Here is a 26,859-nt window from a genome sequence, read left to right as displayed (position 1 = left end):
AGGGGCCAGGCAGCTGAGAAGCAGCTTTACAGAAAAAGCCCCGAGGGTCTTCATGAACAAGGGGAACAGGAAGCAGCCACACGTGCCCTTGCAGCAAAGATGGCCAACAGCAGGTCACAGAAACACAGTGAAGATTGCTGGATAGAAGTTCTACTAATGATGACACATTGCAGATAATGGCTGTGTATCAGACCACTGTTACATCAAGACCATCAAAACTACCAATTGCCCGAGCAGCACTATATTACTGACAGGACACCCATCTGCTTCTGCCAACAACCAGTTTACAACTCACCTGCTTGAACACACCTTTCACCTGTCAATCAGTGTTTCTCAACCAACTGGTTTAGGCATGGTGTCTTACCTGACTGCAGAGCCTACACTATGTAAAATGGGCATTCAGCATATTTTAAGTAATATGATCAACCTTACTGAGACTTCTAGAAGTGTATCATGAAAACTAAACAAATATATTACTATCTAATGCATATTTCAACAAAGCCTGTAAAGAGACAAAATATTCTGCTGTAGAAAGTATTTACAAAATCACATGACTTCAAAAAAGTTTATTTTACTGCCCAAGTTATTAAACATTAAACAAGACAACCTTGTCATTTATACACTAGGAATGTAAGTTTTCATATACAATTACGAGAACACTTCACTGTAAAAAAAGCAAAATACTGAGTTACTAAAACACAGAACAGTGTCACATGAGAAACCAAGGAATATGAGAAAGCGTGGCACATTCATTTCAACTCAGGTTCTCAGGTGAAGACAGACATCTGTAGACTGATGCAGTTATTCCACAGACTTTGGTGAATATTAAGAAGTGTACACACCTAGTCTTAAAAGTAGAATTATATAAATACAAAAAGCAATATATTACACACCTATATACAGCACTGCAAGCCTCAAACACTGACAAAAGATATCAAGACATAATAATTTAGAAATTTCTAGAATCCTTATAGAAATCAGAATAGACCCCCTTAGAGAGAAGTGTAACTAAAATAGCTATATATTTCCGTACCTGTCCAACCTGTCAGGTATTCAAGGCAATTCAAGGACATTTCACTCCCTTCAGAAAAGTCACTGCAGCTTTACAGCAAGTGGTTAGAGGCCATATGCTTTTTGCACAAATGATACATATTCTCACAACAAAAATAATTCTTCACAGCTTCAGAGTTTTGAAAGTGTTGCTGTTCAAAGCCATCACTGGAAACAGTGCCCTTTGATTTAAAGCAGTAAGGTCAGTTATAAATGTCAGCGTTAAAACTTCTCTTCATGTAATTTGAGATGATTCGTTCCTACATAACATTTTTCCTGAAGAATGCTGCACCCATGTATGATGTTGGGAGAATATTCACCAGAACTACCCACTCACAGGTATACTACAATATGGGATGTCTTAATAGCTTTTCCTTATGCTGTTAGACCTCTAATTCTTTAATACACATTTTTCATTCATCAGTCTAAAGTGATCACATAATGCTGAAAACCCAAAAGTTTTATTTTAAAAATATTGTCAAAGAATTAATATCCATTTCCTTCCCCCCTTCCTTCTCCTCCTCTCCAATCCTGCACCATGAATATTTGGACAACAAATAATTCTGCTCTCCCTCTCCCCTATCCTGTTTTTTGGGTTGTGGGTGTTTTTCTTTTCCATTTTTAAGAAAAGAAAGAAGCACAACTGAAAGCTTTACTACTCAAGTAAGGAAATAAATTCTTTAGACTTGATCAGTATCAAGGTGTGATGTCAGTTCACAAAAACATGCTCACTGTGTAAAAGTTGTTCCAGAGACCAATACATACCTATTTATATGAAGCCATATACGTATAGGAACAGCAACCTTTACAACCAAGAACCTTTCCTTTTATCATTTTCTCAAAAACGTATTTATGTAATTTTAGTTGTATCAATATGAGCCTATGTCTTGGGTTCAAGCCAGACCAGTTTGAATAATTAGCTGGATAAAATAAAAGGATAAACTAATTTCAATTTAACACTGTCTGACTTGTAGCCAACAGTACTGTAAACATTATGTTACATATCTACATTTTATGGCATTTTAGATCCTTTGAAATTCTAATTATTTATAACTAAAGTGACTAAATCTTCTCAGTATAATAAACATCTTTTATACCAACACCCAGCTTGAAAGAGTGTCTACTGTGGAGATAAACAATCATGAACTAAATGAAACAAAACAAAACCAGTAGAATTACTTAAAAAAAATATCTAGTCACTTAACATTAACAACTAATACCATCACAACTAATACCATCACAACAAACGTTTGTCAACTACAATTTAACGATTCTGGTTTATGTTTCAATGTAAATTAACGTAAAATGTTTCCAAAGTATTCTTAAATGCTGCACTGCAGAGCAGATCAGGAAGCAACTCTAAGTTCTGCAAGTTATTTCTTTGTAATATCTAGTACAAATCTGTAGCAAAGGAAGAGCTCTGCATTCAGTATGTGTAGTGCTAGCCAACGTCTGCTATCACCTGCCTAAAATCCTTCTATTGCTTGTGGTTATGCATGCTCCACCAGCCATGTGTATTAGTCAATGTGAAACAAATGTACTGTCTAACATGTACTGCAGAAAAACCTGTAAAAAGAGAGGCAAAATTTTCAGCTGTACAATGTATTTACAAAACCATACGACTTCAAAGAACTAGTTTATTTCACTGGCCAAAGTATTAAACACTAAACAGGACAAACTTGTAGTTTATACATTAGGAATGTAAGTTTTCATGTACAATTAAGAAAACACTTTACTATAAAAAGGTGAAATACTGCATTACTCGAATAAAACAGTTTCACACAACAAACTGGAGAATGAAAAAAGTGTGGCACATCCATTTAAACTCAGGCTCTTAGGTGAAGACAGACACCTACAGACTGATGCAGCTATTCCATATACTTTGGTGAGTATTAAGATACGTACACACCTAGTCTGCAGTCTTAGAAGCAGAATTATACAACTTACTTGTCCCTATCAACTATGTCTCCTGATCTCTTTACGTTAATTAACCAGCTTAGTAATGTTATTCATGTTTATAGCAATTATCTGATTAAAAGTTACTTGTGCTTCAGTTTAGGTCGAAGAAGGATATCTAAACTTATGTCCAGGCAAATAGGAAATTCTACCAGAATTTTAGTGTTTGCTCTGTTACAGGGTTCTTCACAATAAGGGATCACTAGCTGCAGAAACCTGGACAGTTGGGAATGACTGCCTTAGGCCTTCATCCTATGTCTCTACTCATAATAAAACATTATCTGTTTATCAGCTAATTGCTGCTACTGGAGTGGTTTTGTCAGCTATTGTTCAAGTTTTTGCATAATAAGTTTTAATGTCCATTTTTAATTAAAATATTAATATTTTAGAAGTTGGTATTAAACAAGGTAACCTTTAACTTTCAGTTAGTTTGGTGAGGTAACCTTGAACAGGCTGCTGCTTTAGAATTTCAAACTAGAAAAATAATAGATATAAAAGACTAGGAATTACAGTGCTAGTTATATTTACATTATAATTTCCCTTTGTGCTTGCAAGTTATTGAAAGTACGCATCCTTTGGTAATATTCTTAGTCTCAAGTAACAAGTTCATGTTAAACACATTCCTGATTTGCTTGAGTCAGTACAAGAGGTTCATACCTTATTTCCTACACAACATCATGACATAAGCACATCTCTTCCCCAAAAATAATAAAAAAACTGATGACAACGACTTTTCGGTGAGTAGCTTTGTGCCCGATATTTAAGAATCTGAAAGACAGACAGATTGTGTCACTCTTTAGACTTATAAATTGTGTGATACTATAGCAACTTGTAAGAACTCCCATCCACAAGTACTGCTTCTGTATGACTTTTGGCCCTGGTTCAAAGACGTACAGAAAAACCAAAATGCATCTATAATTCAGACTCATGTAGGCATAAAAAAGTATGAACATCGCAACATATACTAACTACCATTACAAAACCCGCCATAGTGTCAAACACTGAACTGATGCTTCTAGTTTTATCCATGAGAAAGCTGTGCTTACATGTAAGGTTACCATAAGAGAATGGTTCTTACAATGCTGTTCCAAAATTTCATGCCCATACTATACTGCAAGACTCCTGTTAAATAAAACAAGTACTTGCAGTTTTGCCTATATCAAATGGTAGTGAAAAAGCAGAATCTGGGGCAGTGGCTCTATTTGCTCCCATTTGGTCAGTGGCTAACCAACCGAATCAATGCCCGTTAGACTGGTGAAGCTGTAAACTTCAAAATCAATTAGGTGTATAAATACAGCAAGACAAAGAGGAACTTTCCAAGCTACTAGAAGTTGATGCAAAATAATTACAACTGTTATCTATCCACTATTACCATCAAATGTTAGCCGAATAAGAATTTATGGGCTTGATAAGAAAGCAATATATAGTATATTAAGGAGCATAATGTACCAATATCAGCATAAACCCTCAATATCTTATTTTTCATACTTGCCATTTCAATATCAATCTGTTGACAAAGTTATGCTAATACTGGGAGGTCGCTGCTGATTAGGTTGTTTGCTTAAAATTGGAAGATCTGTTCTTTCTGTTCCATACATCAGTTTTTCCTCCTGAAGACTGCAAGCTGAAAACCTGTTTGCCTCTGTACCAGATACACCACCACGATTATTTGGAACTGTGACACCACTGACCTGTTCAAATGATTTACTAAACACAGTAGTGGTTGTTCTGGCCAGACTATGGCTGCCAGGCTTAGGCAGGGACTGGCTAGTTGTCAGTGTCAGTCTCTTCAGAGAGACAAGCTCTAGATTCTCACTCATGGCTCTCTGAGTTTGTTTTCGTGACAAGTGTTCTCTGCAGGTTTCTCCTTCTTTTTCTTTTCCTCCAGCTTTGCTTCCTCCAGACCTTCGTTGGCTCTTCCCTAAAAGATTCTTACTGCTCGTGTTGCTGCTGTTAGATAGAGCAGACTGACTTGTACTAGAAGTAGCCCTAGAGTAAAACCCTTCATCAGTTTCAGATACTTCTATCAGTTCTTCTTGAATTGCTAAATCAGCATTACCTGCGTGGCAGAAAGAGAAATAAAGAATTAGCAATTACCTTAAACCCATTTATTGATTTTATGTATTGCTAGATTTCGATATATACAAGCATGAAGCCATACAGCAACAGAACAGAAAACAGAAGACAAAACACTTACCTATTCCATTACAATTTGGAATTAAGGTTCATTAGGATATAAAGTTACAGCAAGTAATGCTGCATTAACTAGATCAAAAAGCATGCCCACAATCTCATTTTGTAGTGATTTTGAAGGGGAAAATAAAAAGCAGTCTTGTTAATTCATGCAGGAGATTAGAACCTTACAGATTAGAAAATACCACACAGAACAAAAAAAAAAAAAAAAATCTAAATCTTATTTTGAGCAAGTGCTCCAATATATGATTTTGCAACGCTTGTTAATTATAAAGGTATGTGATCAATGCCCCAGGACACCCAATATGGCACCTGCACCTTTAGCATCCCAAGAATGCTTCAGGAATGAAAGGTCACCTTCTGCATCATAGGTCTGGTGGCATGAGTTGGAAACTCAAGCACAACAGGAGATCTCCCATATACCGTGAAAGGTGGAATCTGGGAAATCTGAGGTACACAGTGAGATACTTTTCACATCCATTTTGATGGATTCTTCACACCATTGATCACTGAATTTTGTAAACCCAATAAATATGCTTAATAAACTCAAAGGTATGTTGAGTCTCACAATGTATTTTCTTCAGATTAAACGTATCTACTTTTGTGTCGTCATTGTCTGTGGCACAGACGAAGCTGTGTGCAATACATGCATTTGTGTTATTACACATGCAAATATATTAACTGCATACTTTTAATTCTCCAAACATGCAGCAGTGACCCTTTCAATCAACAGTGGTACCTTAGAGTGCAGTTACAAGTGCTCTGCTAAAACTGCACTCTGCCAGATGAGTTTATTCCATCCTCCATCATTTTTCTTACAGATTTTTGCCTCCTGATTTCTGGCATGCCTTTGCTGTCAGTTCTAGGATCTGTAGCTGTTTCCTGTACTCCCTGTAAATGCTGAACATCATTCTCTGCTAGTGCTCTGCTCTTTTCCCCATTCCCGGTCCTCTCTCCAGCCACACTTGTGACACTAATCTCGGGTATGACAAAGTTGCCCAATTCAGTAGCATCATTACCATTCTCTGGTTGTTCTAGAATTAAAGACGGATAAGAAAAAAAAAAACACAAAACAAAAGATGTCTGAAACAAAACATGAAACAAAAGCCAACAGATACAGATGACTCAAGCATTATAAATTAAAGCAGATGTTCACATATTAACTTGTTAACTAGCAGCATCAGCAAGTATGGAATTTTGCCTTTTCTACATTGCAGGCTTCAATCTTCCAATTATTGGCCTGCATCCACATACTGGAAAGCCCCATGCTTGATCTTTCACAATTGAAATTTCCAAGGATCATGAAACAAACATTCAGAGGTAATAAAAAAAAAATAAAAAAAAATCAAAGAACTCTTCATAATTCACTTCTATGATTAGATTCTCTGTATCACCATGCTAAAGTGAAAGTTCTTTTTATAACGAAATGGCATATTAACTTCATGTGTTATCACATAAGACCAAAAACTCTACATGTACAATGTCATGATGCTGCATAGTGCCCAGCCTGAGAACTAATAGTGAAACAACAAAGCCAACTCAAGCACACTGACTTCTATCTTCTTTCCTCATTTCAAAAAACTATTTTCAACCAGAAAGATGTTTACAAGTAGGAAAATTCTCCAGTTACTAAAACCAACTTATTCAGATAAAACCTATGGAGTTTTACTGCAGTTTTTGCACCTACTAATAATATAAATGTTGATCTCCTCAGTCTTTTTTAAGCTTTTTACATGAGCTTACAAGTAAGTTAGTTTGCAATAAACTTAGTAACTGACTTGTGTGACAAATAAGTACAGTTGAGAAAACGGGCATTAAGCTGGAGGACAGAAAGCACCACAGCTTTCTGTAGCACTGGGGGGAAAAAATTAAGGCAAAAAACAATGCAGCTTGGTTCTAAGGCTACTTCTTTTCATCAGCAAGGTAAGTCATCAACAGCAGATACACAAGTGCTGGCCAAACAATTATTTCAAAACAGGCAAAGGTTTCTGCAGACATAGCCAAAAATTCCCAAGCAAACAGAATACTCCACTGCTACGCAAAATGTGAGAATGATGGTTGTGTGTAAGCACAAGAAATTTAATAATATTTAGTGATAAGAAAGCAATAGTTCCTACAATGTCCTGGTAAAACAAATCCCAACTCAAAAGATGCTGGTCTACATTAGATAAAGACAGGTTTCAGAAGTATGAACTCGAGAGGCAAAAAAGTGAGAAGAAAAACAGGAGTTGAAAACTTTATGGAAATTATAAGCATATGAATTAACAAGTTACAATCCTAGTGATCTGTCAGCTTCAGTGTTTGAAGTATTCTCATTATTTGAAGCTCTTTTAAAAAGTATTCAGAATTGCTTTATCAGCACTAGCTCTACAACCACAAAAATGCATTTACATGACCTGGAGAAGAAAAAGAGAAGCCATCAGTTATGGATAGTCATGGTACATCCTCCATGAAGATGTATACCACAAGAAATCCAAGTGAAGAGGAAGAACTACACAATATGCTACATCGTTATATTTTCTGTATATGTTTTATATGTATACTATATGCAAACACTACAGCCACAAACTTGGAAAAGAATAAAAATGCTCCAAAAAACACAGCTCAACTTTTTGGCCTCAGTCTTCACCAGCAAGTGCTCCAGCCACACCGCCCAAGACACAGAAGGCAAAGGCAGGGACTGGGAGAATGAAGAACCGTCCAGTGTAGGAGAAGGTCAGGTTTGAGACCATCTAAGGAACCTGAATGTGCACAAGTCCATGGGACCTGATGAGATGCATCTGTGGGTCCTGAGGGAACTGGCAGGTGAAGATGCTAAACAACTATCCATCATATTCAAGAAATGACAGAAGTCTGGTGAAGTTCCTGCTGACTGGAAAAAGAAAAACATAACTCCCATTTTCAAGAAGGAACAAAAAGGAAGACCTGGGGAACTACAGGCCAATAGATCTCACCTTTGTGCCTGGCAAGATCATGGAGCAGATCTTCCTGGAAACTATGATAGGGCACATGAAAAATAAGGACTGGTGACAGCCTACATGGCTTCACTAAGGGAAAATAATTCCTGATGAATTTCATGGCCTTCTACAACAGGGTAACAGCATTGGTGGATAAGGGAAGAGCAACTGATGTCATCTACCTGGACTTGTGCAAAGCATTTGACACTGTCCCACATGACATCCTTCTCTCTAAGTTGGCAAGACATGGATTTGGTAGATGAACCACTCTATCCAGATGATTGTGAGGTTGGAGCACTTCCCTTAGGAGGACAGGTTGTTCAGCCTGGAGAAGAGAAGGCTCCAGAGAGACCTTACAGCAGCCTTCCAGTACTTAAAGGGGGCCACAAGAGAGATGGGGAGGGACTCTGCATCAGGGAGGGTAGTGATAGGACAAGGGGTAACAGTTTTAAACTGAAAGAGTGTAGATTTAGATTAGATATAAGGAAGAAATTCTTTACCATGAGGATGGTGAGGCACTGGAACAGGTGCCCAGAGAGGCTGACACGGTGTTTAGGGATATGGTGTAGTTGAGAACTGTCAGTGTTACATTAAGGGTTGGACTAGGTGATCTTCAAGGTCTATTCCAACCTAGATGATTCTGTGATTCTGTTGTGGCTGCTCCCTCCCTGGCAGTGTTCAAGGCCAGGTTGGACGGGGCTTTGAGCAACCTGGGCTAGTGGAAGGTGTCCCTGCCCAGGGCAGGGTGTTGGAACTGGATGGTCTTTAAAGTCCCTTCCAACCCAAACCATTCTGTGATTCTACGAATCCCTGTACAGCTCTTTCAGACCTGAGAATTAAATAAGGATCACTCAGACTATATTGCCAGTTTGCTACTGCACATGACAGTAGTTAGCACTACAGACATTTAACTGACAGTATGAAGTCCCAAACCAGAGGTATTTACGATGAGATGATTTTTTACAGCAGCAGCTCTATTTTTAGCTAGAGGGGATCTTCTCTTCCTTCTGTCCCCGTGCTGAGGACTTTGTGCAGATACAGTGTACTTCTAGCTCAAGCAGGCTACAGTGCTTTGCTTTTCATTAGCATTTGTGCTGTCTGCAACTATCACAACAATAAGTCTCAGAGCTAGAAGGTTAACTATCCCTCATTTTACCTGCAAATGTTAAGTATCATGGTATTTTGTAACTAGTCAATGAAACTATCTTATTTAACAAGTTGTAGTAGCTAAAGGAAATGTCATTAACAACTGCTGCTATTAGCCACTAACTTCCTGATATTTAGCAGGAAACTCAAGTTAGAATTGTTTCCAAGTGTTACTCCTTCTAACAGCACTTTCTACAGAAGTATTCTATTGTCAGTAAGAAAAGTAACAACCAAGCGCTGTGAACTGCAATAGTAATAAAAATAACAAATAACAATAATGGTATTAATACCACCACCAAATAGAGCCTTTCTTCTAAAAACATAGTAGTAGAAAGGTTAGTGAGAAGATCAACGCTCTGCTTGGCCTCATTGCTCTTATTTTACTAGGGTGAAGTACCTGTGCCTCTCCTACAGCAATCTTGAAATTCCTTCCTCCTACTCCATCAGTGCAGCTACAGGCACCTTATTTCAGCAGTACTTCTTTCCAGGATCCACCGATCTCCATACGCATAAGTCAATTCTGCTAGAAACTTCATTTAGAGCCAGGACACCAGTGAGAGGAGAGGGCAGAACAGAGCTCACTATCAACCCCTTCCCCACCAAGGGCAGAAAAGCAGTAATTAACAACAAAGAAAGGAGACTCAGAGTGCACAGCAGAAATCAGAGGAACAGGAGAACAACTTTTTTGTTACAGATTTTTGGATAACAGCAACACTTGGTTATTGCTGTTTGATAGTGTGAATTTCTAAATGTAATATCCTACTGTGATATCAGTATTTTACCCATCATTGCTGCATTCCCACAGCTGTGTAGCCATTACCACAGTGAACTGGAGAAAAAAAAAAACAAAACACAAAAACCTTGAGTTTTACTCAGCATAATTATATCTAATCTTCTAGTTTAGTGCTATTAATGGCTTCTAATGAAAGAGAATATACCTTTCTCTGAGTTTAACACTGAAGTACAGGACAAAATTAATAAAAATGGTATACTAGGTATCTCAAGTCCTATTAACACTGTCTACCATACTATCTACAGTCTCGTGGCAGAGATAAGACTACATAATCAACGTCTTTCATGGTAGCATCCCCTCCTTATTTTAAAACTTTTAAGAACACCTAAAACAAACCTTCAGCTTCATAGCGCTTGGTTTTGAAGATAACACTACTTCAAGCTGGACAACTCTGGGAGTCTATGAGAAAGAGATAGTAATACCCAGTGCAGAAGGCAATGCAGCAAATGAGAACACATAGGACGTGCTAAACAGTGTAGAGACAAAACGAAACAATTGTCAGTTGGAAAATTAATACAAATATGCCCACAGCAGCTGAAGGAAAACGCACTTGGAGTCCTATTTCTGAATTCTCTGAGTAGTACAACCAACCTTGATAAATGCATTTAATGATTACTAGCTGCTAAGAATTAATTCAGAAGATATTTCAATCACAGTCTATGTTCCTATTACAGTTGCCTACATCATCTACTTCGGACTGCACAGGCAAACTGCCCGCCTGGGATTGTAATTCAACTTTAACCACCACATGCTCAAACCACATTTCCTGCACAACAGTAGCATTTTGAATTACTCACAAAACATCAAGCTTATATACCAAAATTAACATTCATTCCAGATTCCTAAAAGTTGTAACTATTTCAGGAATTAATGCTGTTTCAAAAAGTAAGAAAATTTTCTCCACAGATAATTAAGTATTAATTTTTCTAAACCTTGTGTACTACATGGAAATCGTTTTCTGAAATGGGGGAAAAAAAAAAATAACATTTGTCCTTCTCTAGTCGATGTCTTGGTTTTTGTGTTATGTATCTTACCAACATCTGCTCGGCTCTTCTTATTTAATCTGATACATCAGAGTATTTCTCTACAGCATTACTTCTACATACAGTTTTTCCTGACCAACTCTTTTATAGGGCAGTTGGCAGATTTTTCCATTGGTAAGGGAAGTGCTGCTAGGGCTTGTTTTGTTTTTTTTTCCTAACTTCCATAAATAACCATTCATTTAGGTGTTTACGTCCCTTACACACTGTGCGATTTTTCTGGCTTTCCTCTATTTGTGAATGGAAATGGAGATGCCACTCAAGGCTTGTTTTTAAAACACAAACAGTACAAAAATCTAATGCTAGATAGAGGAGCTAATGCTCTCCTTTTTTAAGTTTTATGATTTATAGGCAACCCAGTTTAATAGCACTAAATAATTTGTTGGTAAGTGGTGGCTAGTATCAACTGATCCACTTTGCAAATAAGCTTCACCTTTAATACTTCCAAAGTACCTATCTTAGAAGTCCAAATTCACAATATGATTTTTAAAAAAGTCTAAGTAACAGCTCTAATGAACAAGATACAGGGTTGACCACCACAAGATTAAAAGTTGAATCAACCTTTTTTCAAAACTGACTTCAATCTAGAAATCTAGCAAAGACTAGCCAGATCTAATGTCTGAAAATGTTTATAGTAAACTGGATTTTTTAAAAGATAAAAAAAGCACCCATGCTTGTCATCTGGAAATGTGATTGGCTGTAATTCTTTATTTATTTCACACAAAGAACAAGCTGCCCTTCCTTCCCCAAGGGATACTTTGCTTCATCAGGTCTTCCGGTTCATTTCATGTGTAAGATCAGACTACCTCTCAGCTGTCCCCTCTAGCTTCCTAATCCATTCGTACAACTCATTTTTATTACACTCAAGCACAAAAAGAAAACATCCAAATATATTTCTTCCCCTTACACAGTGGGAAAGAAAATAATGGTCAGGAGGTACAACTTTTGTCATCTGATTTCTACCAACTCTAGTATTTATTTTAATTCAAACAGGCATCTGTAAGCACAAACCTAATTATTCTTTCTGCATGCTGACTCTGAAGATCTATTCCACATCCTTCTTTCATCAGGAATTGTGGGGCACTGAATTATGTTATTAGGAATTTTGAAATCAGGAGAGCATCCACTCTGACTTTAAAAAGGCTTTTCAATTCACAAACAAAAGTTTTGTTACTATTTTAAAATGAAAATTTTGTGATTAGCTGAAGCAATCTATGCATGGAACACTTACCATTTAGAACAAAACAATCAGAGTCAAAGATACCATAGACTCAGTTTTAGCCTTTAAATTAGCGTAATGTTCACAGAGCTTTCAAATTTACAATTACTCCCAAAACCTGCCACACAAGTTTCCCTCCAACCCCATCCTACACCAAGTGATTTTATTCGTCATTAAATCCTGTACCATCAAGGCAAATCCAAAGTTTTCCCAATAACCCCCAAAAAATGTTGACAACAGCTTTTTACTATGTCCTTAATCTTTCAATTCTCATCCCTAAACACTGACTACTCCTCACTTGAGTCATACTAGATTATCACTGCTTCTCTCAAGTTGTCCTGTTTCATAAGACTCCCATAAAACAACAGCATTCAGCCCATTTCTATCAGTCCTACTAGAACTCTCATTTCCCTTTTACCTTACTGCTGCCTGCTGCACAGCACACTTGCCCCACCCATTTTTCCTTGAACTTCACCAAGCATCACCCCCTGCAAGAAGGCAATTTCAAGAACTTCTAGATTTCTACATTTGCTGAAAAAATTGCCTTCTTACAAGGATGGTTCCAACACTGATTCTGTAGCCTTTTTACTATTTTTATTCGTAAATGCAGAGACAAAGGGAATCTTTATTTTAATACATTTCCAATTCCTCTGAATGAACCAGCACTTGGTATCCTTAATCTGTGTTCCCCTGCACCACCTCATTTGAACAAGCATCAGAACTACTCAAAAGTAATAGCTAACGAAATTGGCAGCTTCAGAGGTCATTTGTCCATTTAAAAGGTGAGCTATCATACAGTTTTCTTGCACCTGGTCAATAATCCCTGCTTAACAACTGTAAGCCTGAAGAAAGGAAAATAAATAATAAAGACTAAAATGGTCCTTAGCAGTCTTGAGATTTCAGTAATGACTTGCTACTGGACCTCACTCAAGTTGAAGACACTAATTTTTTGCTCCTCAGCTCTGACAGTTTTTAAACAGTTTTTAATCAACTGAAAAGAAGTTCGGTTATTTTACCTTTCTTTGTCCCTCACCCCATCTGACAGCTTACTACTGGTGCTATCACTACCAATGTGTACTACTACTGCTCAGAAAGCTCTGTCATTACTTTAAAGTCATCTTCTACTAGCGTTTTTATACTTCTCAACACTTACCTGAACTACCTTTTGGTCCTTTATGACAAGTAACTTTGGAATAGTTTTTTAACTGAACTGTCCATATACTACAAAAGCTCACACAGTACATATCATACAGAATTTTTTATGATACTACTTCAAAATCTTTATTGAACCTATTAGAAGAGCATCCTTATATCACTCAGCCTGTCATCAGAATTACAAGCCTACAAGAACAAGCCATTGCCAATTTTGATCTCTGGTCTGATGGCTCTTTCCTCATCTGAAGACGGTAGAAGTGGAATATGATGTTTCTCCTTTTGCAATACATTTAACAACACTTTTTCTACTTCTCAGCCCAGACCTGTGTTCTACTTTGTGGGTGGAAGCCCTTATATTAGTTGGCTCAAATGTGTTGGTTTTGGCTGGGATAGTTAGCTAGTACAGCGCTGTCTTTTGAATTGTGTTGGAAACAGTGTTGATAATACAGGGATGTTTCAGTTACTGCTGAGCAGTGCTCACACAGTCATGGCCTTTTCTGCTTCTCACCACCCCGCCAGTGAGGAGGCTGGGGGGGAAGCACAAGAAGTTGAGAAAGGACACAGCTGGGACAGCTGACCCCACCTGACCAAAGGGACATCCCATACCATACGATGTCATGTTCGGCAATAAAAAGCTGGGGGAAGAAGAAGGAAGGGGAAGATGTTCAGAGTGATGGTGTGTGCCTTCCCAAGTTACTGTTACATGTGATGGAGCCCTGCTCTCCTGGAGATGGCTGAGCACCTGCCTCCTGACAGGAAGTGGTGAATGAATTCCTTGTTTTGCTTTGCTTGCATGCACAGCTTTTGCTTTCCTTATTAAACTGTCTTCATCTCAACCCATAAGTTTTCTCACTTCTAACCTTCCAATTATCTTCCCCATGCCACTTCAGGGGGAGTAAGCACCTGTGTGCTGCTTAGTTACTGGCCAGGGTTAAACCCCAACACCAAAGCATAGTAATTTATCCCCCTATCCTTAATTCCTATTTTTATTTAAGTAATTTAAGACAGATGAGGTTTTGCAGTAAAGTTGTTAATACCTTTGTTTTCAGAAGAAAACAGGAACACTGGTTTCTCTAAAAAAAAAAATAATAATTTTGTACAGCTTTAACAAAAAGGGTTTCTGTGTGTTGGTTTGGGGTTTTTTTAAACATGGAAATAAACAAGGAAATAAAGAATACACATCATCTGAACTGCATTAAGATTCCCATTCACCAGTCAAGAAAATAAAAACCTCCAAACTGTTGCTTGTTTACTAGCAATGAAGATGTGCAATAACAAAGTTCTCAATGTTACTTTAAACACATGTAAAAAGTTGAGGATTCACTGCAAAATGTGTTTCTTACCATGCCTTTTCCATCTATGCCCTCGGATAGACATGCTAGTCACAGCGTTTCTTGATATTCTGGATGAAGTAGGTGTAATTTCAACCTGAATGCATCTTGTACCTTCTTTACTAGATTTCATGGCACCCTTAGGAAGTGAGGCTTTTATTGCATTAGCAACCTAGAAGAGAAAACACACAGTCAAGTTCTTAACATGAATCCAAATCTTAGAACTCTGTCAGGGGATTCTTATTACTCCGAGAAGAATACTGTGTATAACTCCAGTTTAAGGTCAAAAAGCACACCTTTTTGCACAGGTTATAAAGAATGCTGTTTGCAATTGCCTCTCGGAACTAATACTTGCCACTTTCTAAAACAAAGCCTCCAATTTAAAGATGTGGCTATTACTTCAGAATGCTTCTGGATTATCATCTAAGCTTTCAAGAATTAGAAGTGTTTCGCTGAAATAGATTGTTCACTAGGGAAGATGACAAAGTAACTAAGTACATTAAAATACCTCTGTGTATGTGTATAGTTATGGATCTAGCTATTCACATGGACACAGCCACACAGACCCTGTGATATGTAGGTTCCTGGTGCAATGCTGCATCACGTGTGTTCACAATAAAGATTTCCTAGACTAAAATTCTACCCCAAAAAATGTTGGAATGCAATACCTACCAGCAAAGGTTCTGGATACAGTTCCAGCTGTGCTCTATACAAAATGTCATCCATAGCTTTACGAGCCAGATCCCATTCTCCATTATAACTACAAAGGTAAATACACACATAATAATAAGCATCTATATCAATAGACAAACCTTCTTAGTCACATAACCTTCAAAGATTTAGTGCTCCTTGAGAGTTCAATTTAGAGGAGTTGAACTACTTGTGTTCATTAGTAGTAAGCCTGCTATACAGAGAACTTGTTCTGAAGTAGTGTCTATGGAGACAAAGTTTTATTTTCATTGGTCATCCTGAGCAATTTTTAAATTACTTAATTAGTTATTGATCAAGACATATTCTGAAATTCAAACAGGACTGTTTGAATATTACTCCACCTTCTGAGTGTTCCTGTGTTACTAGTCTCTAATTATTACAGTTAATAAGAGAGCTTCACATATTAACATGACTATTAAAGGGGAGATGACATCAGCATTTCAAAGGAAAAATGATAAGACCTTTTTTCCTTAACTAAACTGATGTCAAAACTAAGCATGCAAAAATGTGGACAGCAGACCACAGTTAGAAGGAGGAGGTTTTTTTAAAGATTTCCTTTTTTCCCATCAGCAGTTATACCTATTAAAAGCTGTGCTAGACCTCTTCCCCAGTATGACATAGGTAACTTCAGCCAATTATTGGAGAACTATGTTCTCTTCCTGAGGACCTTATGGCTAGACACAGCATCTATCCACTAGAAAAATAAAACATTTCAAATGTAGCACGCCTAAACAAGTGTAGAAATTAAGCTGACATTTCTTTATTTTGTACGCATATTTAAAAAAAAAAAACCCTACTTACAAGGCATAATAAATCCCTGTTAGCATTTGCACCATGAATTCAGATGAAACTGGAATCCTACAGTTGACTCCCTTGTACTTTCTCACTTGTTGGCGAGGATATCCACAGACACAAATTCTAAAGAAATCATGCATCTGTCATTAGCAAATAATGTAGAACCACCTTTGTACAGAACTCTACAATGCTAGGTATTTAGTATGCATTTTAATTACAGTAGACCCACAGGAAGGCATCCATCAACAACCTTGTGCTGAAGCAGAATGTTTCTTATTATGGAAGAAGGGTATGCCCTCTACCGGCACAGTTCAAATCCTTCTAAACAGAGACATCCTAGACACTCCAGTTACATTTATACTACAGTGGAATACGAGAAAGCTACCAGTAAAAGCCATTTTGAATCCACTCATTCACTGCAGAACACACAAAGAATAAGTTAATGGTATTTAAGGAAATAAAGCAACATAGCAACTATTAATATTATAGATAGAACATAAGCATCATTGCATGTAATATGGAAGCTGCATACAAGTTCTCAGGCAAAGAGACCAGAAGCATCACATTCATAAAGTTATTCTAAAATCCAGTAAGTCAACTTTAGAACTAAAGTCCACACCAGGTTCTGTAGTCCAAAAACATTTTGGAAATCAAAGATATTGGGTAGTTAATTATACAAATCATTGGCTATTACTGGACTTCTGGAACGACCTTTAAATGACATTAATCAAAGTATTTCCTTCTCCAAAGCATAAACTAAAAGGTTTAGTCTCAGTAAGCTTCAATTCTTCAGCATCAATACCAGAGAGCTTGTAAAACTCCTAAATAAAAAAAAAAAAAAAAAAAAAAAAAAGGAGTTAAAATTGTAATACCTTTCAAATTACTTTTTTTATTAGTCCTAACTTTGCCACTAATCTACTCCACTTCTCCACATTTTTCTTCTCCTTCTCTATCCCTCAACTCCTGCTTCAGCTACTTAAAAAAAAAAAAAACAACACACCACCAAAAAAGCACCCCACACAGAGACAGCACCCCCAGGATCTCTGTGGCTCAGCAACTCTCCCAGTATGTACTTTGTACCTAGTATGAGTGTCCTGGTTCAGCCAGGATAGAGATAAAGTTCTCCCCAGCAGAGAGAGAGGGGGAAGGGATCTCCAGCCGGGTTATTCATACCATGCTGACGTCAGGTCCGGGGGCGGAGCCTTTTTACTTTCGCTTCTGGTTTTGGTTTTTGCCATACACGTGGAGGGTTTGCTCCTTGATCATTTAGCAGTATTTCTCTGTATATCGTTTGTCTTGTTCACTGTTATTGCTGTTTATTGTTGTTACCATTGATACTGTTGCTGTTCAGATTGTTCTATCACTCTGTTGTATTAAATTTCTTGTTATTTTAGCCGGGGTCTGTGTCTAACTTCCAGCCCGACCGGCGCGGGTGGGGGAGGGGCAACGGCAACGTGTTCTCTCATCCCAGCAAGGATTAAACCTTGCACAATGATCTAAATTTGATTCTTCATGCTCATATCACCATATCTCCAAATAAAAACAAAAAAAGATTTTAAATACCTCAGGAAAGACAGGAAGCTATGCTGGTGACAACAAGCAAGGAAATGAAAACATTGTGAGATGTTTATAAAGGAAAAATCACAGAATGATTTGGGTCAGAAGGGACCTTTAGAGAGCATGAATTTCCACCCCCCTGCCCTGGGCAGGGACACCTTCCACTAGCCCAGGTTGCTCAAAGCCCCATCAGCCTGGCCTTGAACACTGCCAGGGAGGGGGCAGCCACAGCTTCTTGGGAAACCTGTGCCAGTGTCTCACCACCCTCACAGGAAAGGATTTCTTCCTTATACCTAATCTAAATCTTCCCTCTTTTAGTTGTGGCCACCCCTCATCCTGTCACTACAAGTTTTGCCAAAAAGCCTCCCTTATAGATACTGAAGGGCTGCAAGGTCGTCTTCCTGGAATCTTCTCTTCAAAAGGCTGAACCCCAGCTCTCTCAGCCTTTCTTTAGAGGAGCAGTGTTCCAGCACTCTGACTTTTTTTATGGCCCTCCACTGGACCCAGAGGTCCATAAAACAGGTCCATGTCTTTTACTGAACACAGCACTGCAGGTGGGGTCTCAGGGGAGTGGAGTAGATGGAGACAATGCCCTCCCTCAACCACTGGCCACTCTTCTCTTGATGCAGCCCAGGATACGGTTGGCTTTCTGGGATATGAGTGTATACTGCACTGTATTCCCAAGGGCTTCTCCACAGGGCTGATCTCAATTCATTCATCCCTCAGTCTGTACTGGTATCAGGGATTGCCCAAACACAGGTGCAGGACCTTGCACTTAACTTCATGAAGTTCAGAAAGGCCAAGGGAGCTGTAGGTATAGGATACCTGTGCCCTCTGTGCACTCATGTGGTATTGAAGGTAATTCCATAAACCCTAGGCTTCTGTTGCCATTTTATAGAGTTGGTCAACTGCTGCTCTGAACATCAGGATTTAGTCATAATTCTCACTGAAATTTACAACTCTAAATACAAAATTCTCAGACTGGCCTAAACCAAGATTTAAGTGACTGAATTCAACAATTCCAAATCCTATTTCTAAAACCAAAAGCAAAAAATTATTTTGCTTAGCTTTGAATTTTGATTTTCAAGAGTAGCCAAACATATGAATTTGTACCTAACCGCAGGTTTTCCCCTAAATTTGACATTGCTGTTGGCCAGAAACACAGTCTATTTAAGTACTCCTTCCTTATTCATTCAGATTTTAAACTCTGATTTTATTATTGTTAGGAATACATTACTTCAGATTGCATTGTGATTTGTCTCACTATTCAAATAGCTTAAAAATCTAATTTTTTAGAAACCAGAAAGCAAATAAATTTGTATCTTAAAATACATAGAGTTCACCTGCAAAGTATATGCACAGCTAGCTAAACCAAAAATCTGACTTCCAGTTAAGTGAATGAAATTGACCCTTCTGTTAAATATGCTTAGGATGTTAGAACTGAATGAGTTCATCCTCTCCTATTTAATTTTGTCCATACATGGTAAAAGTTAAAGCATGAAAGCCTTTTTTCTGACTCTTACCTAGTCCTATATATACCACAGGAGCCAGTTACTGAAATTAACAAGGTTGAGTAACAAACCCACAAAAATCCCATCCCATTTTCCTCATCTTTATCCCCTGGAAGAGACTATTATTATGCAACTTGGGCAACATTTTAGTTCCAAATAGTCCATAATTTCTGCCAATGGTTTTGCTCAAAGATGACACGATCCACTAAATAAACATTTCAGTGCTGTGTAAAGCCTAAGGACTGGAGGCAGCAGCAAGTGTCCACTTCAAGCAAAAAGACTTGTTTACATAAAAAACATCTAACCATTTTTATGCTGATGTATCTATTTATACACTTACTAGGTGATACTATACAGGGATACAATAGGTATTTTGGGGGGAAAATAGTGAAAGTCACAGTAGGAATGTGTTCAGTTAACACTGACAGTTACATAGAAAAGACCTTAATATAGACACTCCATTAATGCCAGTATTGATTAGTTTTAAGAAGTCCTACTCTCATCTGAGTTACTTCCTCTACAAGGCTAGAATGACATCAGTGGAACTGCTTTGCTCTACATCAGAGTAAGATAATATTCTTATGAAAACAAGACTTAGTAACTGAAAATACTCAAATGCAAAAAATGTGGATTTAAAACACTTGAGATCAGCACAAAATATTTCGTGCTGCAATTGCCACATTTACAGTTCATGTTTGTAAATAAGTAGTACTAGAAGCTTTAGCTTCTTTAGAAAAGTCATAAAAATTGACTTAGACTTACTAGGAGAAAGCACATTCATTGCTGATTGCTTTCATGTAGATCTTCCAAAAAATCTAAATTCAACACTCATTAAACCAACTAAAGGAGTTATTCTACAGATTCTTCCAATAATTTTGTCAGCACCACATCCAAACAGGATACTGAAAGATATTCTGGTCTTTTGACACATATTTCCTTGAATCCCTAAAATGCTGTCAGGGTGAGATTTTCAGTAAACAGAGAAACACGGATGCCAAAACCAGTAGCATATGAAGAACTAAGATAAAAGTTGAATGGTATAATATCAAATAACTCAGTATCCAAGCATTCAAGATTTTAAAGCAGAAAGACTTGCTTGCATCTACTGGTAATTTGCTTAGGGTTTTTTGGAGGCTTTTTAAAAATTATTATCCCAAATACAATCAAAACCTAATCAAGTAGAATAAGTAACATCAGTCTCCTGTCCATAATCTTTAGATTCTAAGCATTTTCTACCTTAAATTTTAGACCAGTATACCTAACAAAGATCTTCTAAAGAGTCTTGTAAATACTGCCAAGTGCTCCAATGCTCTCTCACTTCCTCTAAAGAGGAGAGAATCTTACAGGCATCCACTACCATACTTTGCTTGTGTGAGGAACCTGGAAACTTATGACTGGTAAAAAGTTGACGTGGGTGACTTCTAGGTCGCTCTCAGGTTTCCTGGGTTAAAGAAAGCATTCTAATTTTTTCCTTAACCCAAAGTCCACTTTCAAAAATATAGAGATAGACATGTTTACTATCAGTTCTTCCTCTCTGAAAAAAGAAATGGATCAAAAATAGACATTGTAATTAAAGCTGACGCAGGGGTTTTTTGGGTTTATTTCTTTTTTGAAGTAACAGCAGGTTTTGGAAATACCTAAAGTATCTGTGAGAACAGATGTATTTTTAGTTTCAAAATCTACTATAATTTCAGGAAAGTTTCAACTTCCACAGCATTCAAATATATTTGGTAAGCTTGCAATGCAAAATTTACCAAGATTTTAGAAGACATTTCTGATTTTATTTACTTAACACAACTACAACTACCTTGGTTAAAATCAAAACAGTTTCCTTGATTTGACTTCTCCTCTTAACAGCACTGCATATAAAGCTTCCCCATTTTGAGATCTTAACCCAAAGTTAATAAGCTTTTACAAACAATGCAGCTTTTACAAACAATGCAGCTGTAAACATTTTGGAAAGAAAGTCAAGTTTGCAAGCAGCTTTTGGGAACCTGAAGCTTTTTTTTTTTTTTTTTAAAACAAAAAAGAAGTTCAAATGGATTGCATTTCAAGTTTAAAATGCGATTTTAAATCAACCTACAGAAATTACCTTGAACAAATTTGACACAACGACTGAAGAGAAACTGCAGGCATGTAGCTTAAGGCAGCATTGTAACAGAGCAGAAGGAAAGTCAGCACTTCAAACCTAGGATTTACGAGAAACATTAGAATTATAATATCAGTTTTTAAAAAAAACAAGTTTACACAAAAATTTGCAAGAGTTATTTGAACAGATTTGATATTTCACTTCAATAAAGTTGACGATTGTGTACTTCTGCAAGCTTCTCCTCTTCATGTAGTAATACATTCTGCTAATCTGTCTTCATCTACATTTACATGTATTTAAGAACAAAAAAAAACCCACCACAAACTACAACATTCACCTATCCACCTTCATTCTATAACTATATGAAAGATTATAAAAAGCTAAGATTCATTAGTGCTTCTCAAGCAAAATTTTACTACACAATTTCACCTGTTCTGTGCTGTTAACATCTCCCTCTGAGGATGAGGTCCACTGTATACAACCCTGGATAAGCCATGCTGCGATAAAGCTCCTTCAGTGAGAGCCATGGAGCCAATGCTGGAAGGCTAAAGGAAAAAGGGTCATTCAAAACATGTCTGGCTGAAGTCTTGCTACAATGCAAGTGAAAACAGACAGCAATCAGCATCACTACATTTGTACATAAATTTTTAACAGGCTAAGGTTATCTGACCACTGTCTTAGATTTGAGAAGTTATTTTACTCCAGATAAGGTACATGCCTTCAGAATAGAAAGACATAGTTGGAGCACGGACATTATGGAGTTATGACTATGGAGTCTTGAATAAGTCTCAGAGACAAGTTAATAGTACTCAGAAGATCAAGAAACATGTTCCTATGTCACCATGCAACACATTCAAACTACTTTTCACTTTTATTCTTAACGAACAGGTCTCCAAAGCATACTGCCTTTCTTGATCAGCAACAACTTTACATTGTGGATGTCACTTACTTCATGATAGACTGAAGGTTTGGACAAAGACGGAATTGTGAAACTCAGCACTTTGCTATGTCCCTCTTTGTCAACTATCTCCTGAAAAAGACAGGAGATACCAATGGTTACACTGTACTACAGAAACCAGACATGCAAAAACATTAAGTGCCGGATGGGGGTGAATGGATGAAAAAAGCCAACAAATCCTTATAGGGACAGATAGGGATACTATAACAATCCAGGCTACAAGCTAGAAATTATCTCTGTATTTGCCTTCTATCACAGTGCATTTGCTTTGTTTCTGAAAAGTATTCAAATGACATAGCAAAGGGCACATGCATTTGCATACACAGTGCACCTTAAATACACTAACTGGAAATTTTGGTATGTTTAAATAGTATTATCTTTTAATAATTATACACTATTTGCTAATTGTGATGGTTAATGCCCAATAATTCTGTTCTGAAAACTATTTAGCCATTAAGTAATGATTCTACAAGTAATTTATTTGGAAATATTATAGTTCTGCAATGTGCAGCCTCATGATTTGACATCATAGTATTTGCAAAAGCCAAGTTCAGTTATAACTTATAGAGTTAAAAGAACTGTAACTTATGGACTTAACTTAGGGAGTTAAAAGAAGCATGGATGAAAAGCTTTAGAGAAGCTACTCTCCTGGAAGATACCACATGACAGTATGTTGGTAGACTTCTCACTCCTGTAAATTAGCGGAAGACTAATAGGTAAGGCAAAAAAAAAGATGTGCCTGTGTATCACAGAAGAGCACTGAAGTACTTCAAATTAGAGGTTACAAAGCAGAACTGACCAATAACCAACACCACACACACAAGAACTTTTTCTTTCTAAACTTCAGCAGCAGATTTCATATATCCAAAAGTAGAGATCAGAGAGGAGCTTCAGTGTCTCCTAAGACCGATGGCTTGGAAGGCTAAAGGTTTAAACTCACATAGTAATTATTAAAACTCACATCTTAAAGTAGAATATGAAGTGGTAAAGTAAGACTGAGAAGTATCAAAAAGGCATACAGAATTGTTCTGTCTGAAGAGTTACACAGCTTCACCACTCTCCACAAACCGCTGTTAATGTTCAATATTGCTTCCACATCCATGTGAAAAACAGTTTCTTCAATATATGAGGGGGAAGGGAAGAGAAACTGGTTACATCCAAACTTTTAAAATCTAAAAATATGGATATTTTGACCATTCTAATCAGACTTGTAATTAAGTTTCAGGAGTGCATTTCAAGATCTGATTTATTAGGAAAAAAATGATACCTACAGCCAGAAAAGCCAAAAATATCAACTGCATGCACTACCACTGAATGTCTCCAGGCTGAAGGTAGAACAAAACAGTTCATGATCTCAAGGTTCAGCCGCAATAATTCCATATCTCTGACAAGATAGTGAATTTTAAATTATTCTGAGCAATACTTAATTTTTCAATTTCTTTCAGTAAGAAACTGCAGGACTGTTAAGCACATTATGCCCCTCAAGTTCCAAGAGACCAGAAGGATTACTATTTATATTAGGCTATGTTTTTCCCCTTGCTTTTGAAAGATAAAGTAGCTGGTTAAAGAAAAAATAAGGATCTAAGTAGGTCACCTACTACTTTTTCAACTTTGCATACTGAAGAACAGAACCATCTTGATTACATTACAGATTTGATACAACATCATCAGGTGAAGAAGTCAGCATCAGTAACATTGTGTTACTTCAGCATAAGCATTCATTATATCTTAAAGCAGAAGGGGGTGGGGGGCAAGGAATATGTTTCTAAAAATCAGGTGGATCTAGAGCTTCCTACAGAAGCTTGCTGTAAAATTCTTATGATCCCAAGAAGCTGGAGATGGATGGTTATGTTACTAATTGAGGACAAAACTGTTCGTAGCTAAGCGAAGATGTTACTGGAATGGTTTCAAGCTTAACTGTAAATGTAATCTCTTCTAGCAGAAAGACAAGTGATTATAGCCACATCCAGCAACCATTTTAGGTGAATTAATCATGGAAATAAAGGATTGAAGTGATTTATGACATAAGATATACTAAATGCGTTCCTGGAGTGTTTTTCTTCTCAGATACAACAAAGCACACAGAAAGCACATGAAGTCTGTACTCTGCCTAAAGAAGAGTTGAATATAAGGGTTCAGGTCTTTTTAAGTAGAATCCTGGGTGAAAAAATATTTTCACTTGCTTGGCACGAGTAAGATTATTCTTAGAAGAAGGATGGGAGCTGCTTTCTCCAGATTTTCAAAATGGGAACTTGAAGTTCATCACTGTTTCACTTCCCAAAGCACCTTCCTCAAACATCCAGAACATACAAACTACACTGAAGAGAATCCCAATGGCCGTAACACACTATGTTTTTTTACAATAACCATAAAAAGACTAAATGCTAACTAAAATATGGTGCTGTTCAAGGTTTTTTCATAATTCTGTTCTCCCAAGCAGTAATTTAGTAACAAACAGTATCTTTTCATATAAAATATGAAAAAAATGTCAACATTATTACAAAATGAAAGACCTTTAATTTCTCAAAGCTAAGCAATCTGTTCAGCAGTCAAGTACTAAGTATTTATTGAAAGTGATATTTTTGTGTTTTCTGGTCAAGATAGTAAAAATACCCCAGAAAATATGGGCAACCACTTCAAAAGCAGCACCTCCAAAAGCTCTTGAGCAGAATGTAACTAAGTAACAAAAAATATTAAGGAGAACTCCTCTGTCTTCTTCAACCATTAGTGCATTAACACTTTTCAGGAACCACAAAAAAAGCGGAGAAAATATTGACCAAAATAAAAGTTCATGTTGCAGATTTCTGACAAGGACACCATCCTTAAGAGACAAAACTGAGATACTCAATCACTTCATTTTAATTCAGAAACAAAATTGTTAATTATCCCCCAGTGAAATACTCTATATTATCCCCCAAAATCTCACTGACATTTTTAGCCCTGAATAATTACATGCAAATACAAACCAAGTTATAAACTCCTAGGAGAAGAGCCTCTATGCATCCACTGCTCTGCAAATCTCTGCTGGCTGAGACAGCAAGATAGCACCATATCAATTCTGGAAGAAACTGCAGAGTAAATCGTAGCAATTGTTCCTCACCACTGCGATAAAACTCAAAGAGTTGATGGCAAACTGGCTCCAGAAGCTGAAATATAAATTAAAATTGTGAATGAATAAAACATTACAAAAAAAAAATAAATTCAACTTTGTGTGGACCAGTCCTTTGGACAAAAGTGTAAACTGGTAAGTGTTACATTTTAGCTATTAGGGACTGACTGATGAAATAACTGCCCGAGTCATCTTATGCACTTTTCATCCCTTATAACATACTTTCAGATAATAAAAATAGAGCCTTCCATTAAGAATGAATTCCAATGGCTCCTTTCTCTCATTTTTGGATCATTTCCTCCAGCCTCAAAGGCATAAATAGAAGATACTTGTTATCACCAGATCTCATACCATGCCCCCAATATCATTAACACACAGGAGAGTACCTGAACAAAAGGACTTGCTATTTCAGCATTCCACCAGTGTACACATAAATTGCTTTACTCACAAAGTCAGAAGAGCTGCATAACACTCAAAGTATTACATTACCTTAGTATATGGTAGAATTAGTTTCCTTTCCTACTCAAAATCTTCTAGAAACTTCAGTGTATTTACAGGTTTGAGACAGAAGTAAGAAGCCTCAAGAGTAATTTTACAATCAAATTTGTTAAGCTGATACAAGCAGAAGTAATACACTGACTGGAAGTAATACACTGAGCTAGAACAATTAAAAAAAAAACCCACTAAAACCAATTAAGCAATTAACCACACTGTGTTTCTGGATTTAATGCACGTTCTTGTGCTATCACCTACCTCTGCTAGAGGTCAAAACAGTGTTAACCATCACGTGTCAATGTATGGAAATTATATTTTTATTTTGTCACCTAGATAGATTTCCTAACCCAAGTGGAAAATACTGTCAAAACCAGTAGACACTTGCAAAGCCAGCTGAACTGGACACTGAACTCTCAAGCAAAAACTCAAAAGTACATACTCAAAAACACTTTTTGGCAGCAAACAGAGCAAACCATCAATAACAGTTTGGAACTGTAAATGGATTTATTCTAAAAAAAAAAAAAAAAAAAAAGGCAGGTTAGGGAATGGAAAAAGGGGATTTTCAATTAAATCTCCCAAATCGTTTATTTGCAAGTAATAAAAATCAGGAGTTCCCTAACATCTAAGAAACTACTCCCTGAAAAAAGAATCTAGGCAGTTGAAGCATTTATCTTAGTGAACTTCAAAAAATTAAATCTGAGATGCCATCTATTTAGAACTCATTTTATCAGTTCCAGCTAGTATATATTTAAAAAGCGTAACATAGAATGCAACATTCTCCAACTGCAAATCTA

The 26,859-nt window shown here is 37.0% G+C and overlaps 1 protein-coding gene across 6 annotated transcripts in view; it reads right to left on the bottom strand.

Annotated features, from left to right (window-relative positions):
* Positions 1 to 553: 553 nt before the first annotated feature.
* The window catches only part of FAM126A (family with sequence similarity 126 member A), a 50,191-nt gene continuing 23,885 nt past the window's right edge, over positions 554 to 26,859 (bottom strand). For 4 of the 6 annotated variants that reach the window (XM_026842870.1, XM_026842869.1, XM_026842871.1 and 1 more), the window contains exons 4-11: positions 25,428 to 25,607; positions 22,453 to 22,533; positions 21,933 to 22,048; positions 21,507 to 21,602; positions 16,353 to 16,469; positions 15,513 to 15,600; positions 14,853 to 15,012; positions 554 to 5,065 (exon numbers count right to left, since the gene is read on the bottom strand). In XM_026842870.1, coding sequence (XP_026698671.1) covers positions 4,509 to 5,065; positions 14,853 to 15,012; positions 15,513 to 15,600; positions 16,353 to 16,469; positions 21,507 to 21,602; positions 21,933 to 22,048; positions 22,453 to 22,533; positions 25,428 to 25,607 — 1,395 coding nt within the window. In that variant the 3' untranslated portion in view covers positions 554 to 4,508. Of the gene's footprint in view, positions 5,066 to 6,018; positions 6,234 to 14,852; positions 15,013 to 15,512; positions 15,601 to 16,352; positions 16,470 to 21,506; positions 21,603 to 21,932; positions 22,049 to 22,452; positions 22,534 to 25,427; positions 25,608 to 26,859 lie in introns of all 6 variants that reach the window. The other 2 variants (XR_003397800.1, XM_026842872.1) reach the window with 2 other exon arrangements.

This window comes from Athene cunicularia, assembly GCF_003259725.1.
Source record: "Athene cunicularia isolate RWA chromosome 2 unlocalized genomic scaffold, athCun1 chr2_part1, whole genome shotgun sequence".
NCBI classification, from domain to species: Eukaryota; Metazoa; Chordata; class Aves; order Strigiformes; family Strigidae; genus Athene; species Athene cunicularia.
This window is presented reverse-complemented; position numbering and strand designations above follow the sequence as displayed.